This window comes from Lampetra fluviatilis, chromosome 56 (genome assembly GCF_964198595.1).
Source record: "Lampetra fluviatilis chromosome 56, kcLamFluv1.1, whole genome shotgun sequence".
Lineage (NCBI taxonomy): Eukaryota > Metazoa > Chordata > Hyperoartia > Petromyzontiformes > Petromyzontidae > Lampetra > Lampetra fluviatilis.
The window spans coordinates 9,153,276-9,159,446 of NC_136330.1; the positions used below are offsets into that span (position 1 = coordinate 9,153,276).

General features: G+C 63.0%; 1 protein-coding gene across 1 annotated transcript in view; it reads right to left on the reverse strand.

Moving 5' to 3' along the window:
* The window catches only part of LOC144950146 (solute carrier family 15 member 1-like), a 63,836-nt gene extending 60,834 nt beyond the window's left edge, over nt 1-3,002 (reverse strand). The window contains exon 1 of the mRNA XM_078880208.1: nt 2,955-3,002. Within this exon, the coding sequence (XP_078736334.1) occupies nt 2,955-3,002 (48 nt within the window). The remainder of the gene's footprint in view (nt 1-2,954) is intronic.
* Nucleotides 3,003-6,171: the final 3,169 nt, after the last annotated feature.

The following is a 6,171-nucleotide window of genomic DNA, read 5'->3' on the forward strand; positions in this document are numbered from 1 at the left end:
CTCCCCACCCCTCACCTCCACACTCCTCACCTCCACACCCCTCACCTCCACACCCCTCACTCCCCACCCCTCACCTCCACACCCCTCACCTCCACACTCCTCACCACCCCACTCCTCACCTCCCCACCCCTCACCTCCCCACCCCTCACCTCCCCACCTCTCACCTCCCCACCCCTCACCTCCACACCCCTCACCTCCACACCTCCACACCCCTCACCTCCACACTCCTCACCACCCCACCCCTCACCTCCACACCCCTCACCTCCACACCCTCACCTCCACACCCTCACCTCCCCACCCCTCACCTCCACACTCCTCACCTCCACACTCCTCACCTCCACACCCCTCACCTCCACACCCCTCACCTCCCCACCCCTCACCTCCCCACCCCTCACCTCCACACTCCTCACCACCCCACCCCTCACCTCCACACCCCTCACCTCCCACCCCTCACCTCCACACCCCTCACCTCCCACCCCTCACCTCCACCCCACCTCCACACCCCACCTCCACACCCCTCACCTCCACACCCCTCACCTCCACACTCCTCACCTCCACACCCCTCACCTCCACCCCCACACTCCCACCCCCACACCCACACCTCCACACCCCTCACCTCCACACCTCACCACCACACCCCCACCTCCACACCTCACCACACCCACCTCCACACCCCTCACCTCCACACTCCTCACCTCCACACTCCTCACCTCCACACCCTCACCACACCCTCACCTCCACACTCCTCACCTCCACACCTCACCTCCACACCCCTCACACCTCCCACACCCTCACCTCCACACCCTCACCTCCCACCCCTCACCTCCACACTCCTCACCTCCACACCCCTCACCTCCACACCCTCACCTCCACACTCCTCACCTCCACACCCCTCACCTCCCCACCCCTCACCTCCACACTCCTCACCTCCACACCCCTCACCTCCCCACCCTCCCTCCACACTCCTCACCTCCACACCCCTCACCTCCACACCCTCACCTCCACACCCCTCACCTCCACACCCTCACCTCCACACCCCTCACCTCCACACCCCTCACCTCCCACACCCCTCACCTCCACACTCCTCACCTCCCCACCCCTCACCTCCCCACCCCTCACCTCCACACTCCTCACCTCCACACCCCACTCCCCACCCCTCGCCTCCACACTCCTCGCCTCCACACCCCTCACCTCCACACTCCTCACCTCCACACCCCTCACCTCCACACCCTCACCTCCACACCCCTCACCTCCACACCCCTCACCTCCCCACCCCACTCCACACCCTCACCTCCCCACCCCTCACCTCCACACCCCTCCCTCACACTCCCGCCTCCACACCCCGCCTCCACCTCCTCCCTCCACACTCCTCCCTCCACACCTCACCTCCACACCCCTCGCCTCCACACCCCTCACCTCCACACCCCTCACCTCCACACCCCTCACCCCCACCCCACCCACCCACCTCCACACTCCCTCACCTCCACACCCCACCACCCCACCACCCCCACCCCACCCTCACCCCCACCCCTCACCTCCCACACCCCTCACCTCCCCACCCCTCACCTCCACACCCCTCACCTCCCACCACCCCACCACCACCCCACCCCTCACCTCCACACCCCTCACCTCCCACCCCTCACCTCCCACCCCTCACCTCCCCACCCCTCACCTCCCCACCCCTCACCTCCACACCCCACACCTCCACACCCCACCTCACCTCCTCACCCCCCACCCCCACCTCCTCACCACCCCACCCCTCACCACCACACCCCCACCTCACCCTCACCCACCCCTCACCTCCACACCCCTCACCTCCCCACCCCTCACCTCCCACCCCTCACCTCCCCACCCCTCACCTCCACACCCCTCACCTCCACACCCCTCACCTCCCCACTCACCTCCCCACCCCTCACCTCCACACCCCTCACCTCCACACCCCTCACCTCCCCACCCCTCACCTCCCCACCCCTCACCTCCCCACCCCTCACCTCCCCACCCCTCACCTCCCCACCCCTCACCTCCACACCCCTCACCTCCACACCCCTCACCTCCCCACCCCTCACCTCCCCACCCCTCACCTCCCCACCCCTCACCTCCCCACCCCTCACCTCCCCACCCCTCACCTCCACACCCCTCACCTCCCCACCCCTCACCTCCCCACCCCTCACCTCCCCACCCCTCACCTCCCCACCCCTCACCTCCACACCCCTCACCTCCTCACCTCCACACCCCTCACCTCCACACTCCTCACCTCCCCACCCCTCACCTCCCCACCCCTCACCTCCCCACCCCTCACCTCCCCACCCCTCACCTCCACACTCCTCACCTCCCCACTCACCTCCCCACCCCTCACCTCCCCACTCACCTCCCCACCCCTCACCTCCCCACCCCTCACCTCCACACCCCTCACCTCCACACCCCTCACCTCCACACCCCTCACCTCCACACTCACCTCCCCACCCCTCACCTCCCCACCCCTCACCTCCCCACCCCTCACCTCCACACCCCTCACCTCCACACCCCTCACCTCCCCACTCACCTCCCCACCCCTCACCTCCACACTCCTCACCTCCCCACTCACCTCCCCACCCCTCACCTCCACACCCCTCACCTCCACACCCCTCACCTCCACACCCCTCACCTCCACACCCCTCACCTCCCCACCCCTCACCTCCACACTCCTCACCTCCCCACTCACCTCCCCACCCCTCACCTCCACACCCCTCACCTCCACACCCCTCACCTCCCCACCCCTCACCTCCACACCCCTCACCTCCACACCCCTCACCTACCCGCATCCCTCACCTCCCCACTCCTGACCGCGTCCCTTGCAGATCATCACCAGACTCGGCCCCGCCACTCAGCTCTCTCAGCCTTCACCGGTGTGCTGACACCACAGGTGAGCTCGTGACGTGAGGCCACACAGGGAGACTTGCACAAGGGAGTATCACGAAGCCGAGCTGCTCACCTGCGTCCGATGGCTGCTTCTTCTTCCCCATGGTGCCGCTAATCCGGCAGAGTGGTCACTTGAGCGGAGCGGAGGACGGCGATGACTTCAGCTGCCGCAGACAGCAGAAGTGGTCTCCCCTTGGCTCGAGCGATCAGTAAAACCCGCCCGCTCTCCTCCTCCTCCTCCCTGCTCCCCGCTCACCCACCCAGCCCCTGCTACCTGCCGCCCTGGGCGTTATCTCGGTTGGTGGCGACTGCCCTCACTCCTTCCGTGTGCACCAGCGGTGAAGATGTTCAGCGCCGGTGTCTAGCGGTGCAGCCCTGGGGTGGGGTAGTGCAGCTCACAGGGTGAGGTAGTGCAGCTCACAGGGTGAGGTGGTGCAGCACACAGGGTGAGGTAGTGCAGCTCACAGGGTAGGGTAGTGCAGCTCACAGGGTGGGGTAGTGCAGCTCACAGGGTGAGGTAGTGCAGCACACAGGGTAGTGCAGCTCACAGGGTGAGGTAGTGCAGCTCACAGGGTGAGGTAGTGCAGCACACAGGGTGAGTTGGTGCAGCTCACAGGGTGAGGTAGTGCAGCACACAGGGTGAGGTGGTGCAGCTCACAGGGTGAGGTGGTGCAGCTCACAGGGTGAGGTTGTGCAGCTCACAGGGTGAGGTAGTGCAGCTCACAGGGTGCGGTGGTGCAGCCCACAGGGTGAGGTAGTGCAGCTCACAGGGTGAGGTAGTGCAGCTCACAGGGTGAGGTAGTGCAGCTCACAGGGTGAGGTGGTGCAGCTCACAGGGTGAGGTTGTGCAGCTCACAGGGTGAGGTAGTGCTGCTCACAGGGTGAGGTGGTGCAGCTCACAGGGTGAGGTAGTGCAGCTCACAGGGTGAGGTAGTGCAGCTCACAGGGTGAGGTGGTGCAGCTCACAGGGTGAGGTAGTGCAGCTCACAGGGTGAGGTGGTGCAGCACACAGGGTGAGGTGGTGCAGCTCACAGGGTGAGGTAGTGCAACTCACAGGGTGAGGTAGTGCAGCTCACAGGGTGAGGTCGTGCAGCTCACAGGGTGAGGTGGTGCAGCTCACAGGGTGAGGTAGTGCAGCTCACAGGGTGAGGTAGTGCAGCTCACAGGGTGAGGTAGTGCAGCACACAGGGTGCGGTGGTGCAGCTCACAGGGTGAGGTAGTGCAGCTCACAGGGTGAGGTGGTGCAGCACACAGGGTGAGGTAGTGCAGCGCACAGGGTGAGGTGGTGCAGCTCACAGGGTGCGGTAGTGCAACTCACAGGGTGAGGTAGTGCAGCACATAGGGTGAGGTGGTGCAGCACACAGGGTGAGGTGGTGCAGCACATAGGGTGAGGTGGTGCAGCTCACAGGGTGAGGTAGTGCAGCTCACAGGGTGAGGTGGTGCAGCTCACAGGGTGAGGTAGTGCAGCTCACAGGGTGAGGTGGTGCAGCACACAGGGTGAGGTAGTGCAGCACATAGGGTGAGGTGGTGCAGCTCACAGGGTGAGGTAGTGCAGCTCACAGGGTGAGGTAGTGCAGCACACAGAGTGCGGTAGTTCAGCTCACAGGGTAGTGCAGCTCACAGGGTGAGGTAGTGCAGCACACAGGGTAGTGCAGCACACAGGGTAGTGCAGCACACAGGGTAGTGCAGCACACAGAGTGCGGTAGTGCAGCTCACAGGGTAGTGCAGCTCACAGGGTGAGGTGGTGCAGCTCACAGGGTGAGGTAGTGCAGCTCACAGGGTGAGGTAGTGCAGCTCACAGGGTGAGGTGGTGCAGCTCACAGGGTGAGGTAGTGCAGCTCACAGGGTGAGGTAGTGCAGCACACAGGGTGCGGTAGTGCAGCTCACAGGGTGAGGTAGTGCAGCTCACAGGGTGAGGTAGTGCAGCTCACAGGGTAGTGCAGCACACAGGGTAGTGCAGCACAGAGTGCGGTAGTGCAGCTCACAGGGTGAGGTTGTGCAGCTCACAGGGTGAGGTAGTGCAGCTCACAGGGTGAGGTAGTGCAGCACACAGACTGCGGTAGTGCAGCGAGCTGGGGTTGTCAATCGCCACTCGAGGCCACCTTGCTACGAACCTCAGAGTTTGTGGTCAAGCAGCTGAAACGATGGGCCGCGTAGGTGACGTCACCACGGCGCTTGTGCCGGGCCAGGTGCACTCCGAGGCCATGTGAACTGTTGAAGACTCGCTTATGCCGTGTGTTGACCGACTAAGCTGACTGGCAGATGCACCGGTTGTACCCTTTACTGCGCCAGCTCGCTGTGATTTAGCCGCCCTGCGCTCTGCTCATTGTTGTGAGCGTCGCTTCTCTGCCCTCCGCTGTTGATGTGGCGTCCTTCACGAGCCTCCTCCATAGAGACGGATCTTAACACCACTGGTACCAGTCAATTGGCAAGTCCACTCAGCTACACGTCCTCCTGTATAGCATCAGTCCATCTCTTCTCCAGTCCGTGTCCCGTCTACCTGGCCAAACAGAAGCTGCTTGGGCATGCAGTGGCTGGGCATGCGAGCTACATGACCCAGCCAATGCAGCCTTGCCTGCCGGAGGAGTTTACTGACTTTGTCCAGATCTTTCAAGGATGTGTGAGCTTCTCACACAACCCAGCCTATTTAAACCCAGGATGGATCGTAGGCAGACCAGACTGAATGTGTATAAACGGCGAAGATGTTTCATACGGGGGGTCCACGTCTCGCAAGCATAGAGAAGGGTGGATATACCTGTGGCTGAGAAGACCTGAAGCTTCGTGCAGAGCGACGGACCAGGTAGCTTCCACACAGCATCACGCAGCCGATGAAAATATAATGCTGCTGAGATGTTTCATACGGGGGGTCCACGTCTCGCAAGCATAGAGAAGGGTGGATATACCTGTGGCTGAGAAGACCTGAAGCTTCGTGCAGAGCGACGGACCAGGTAGCTTCCACACAGCATCACGCAGCCGATGAAAATATAATGCTGCTGGACTGATTCGGAGTGAAACCTCTGCTGTCAAACCGGAGCAGGTCATAAGCACACTGCCCCGGTATGGAAAAACTCTCCATTCTCTCCACAACTGCTCCATCACCAATGGAGGGAGTGGAGTGTTTGATGGCAAAACATATCCAGGCAGGTGCTTAGTTTTGGTGGGGCCGATGGTAAAGCCCCACCTCTTAGTGGCATGCTCCTGGTTCAGTAGCAGTGCCTCCAACTCCTCCTCTCTGTGAGCAGCAATCAAAGGATCATGAGCATGCATAACATG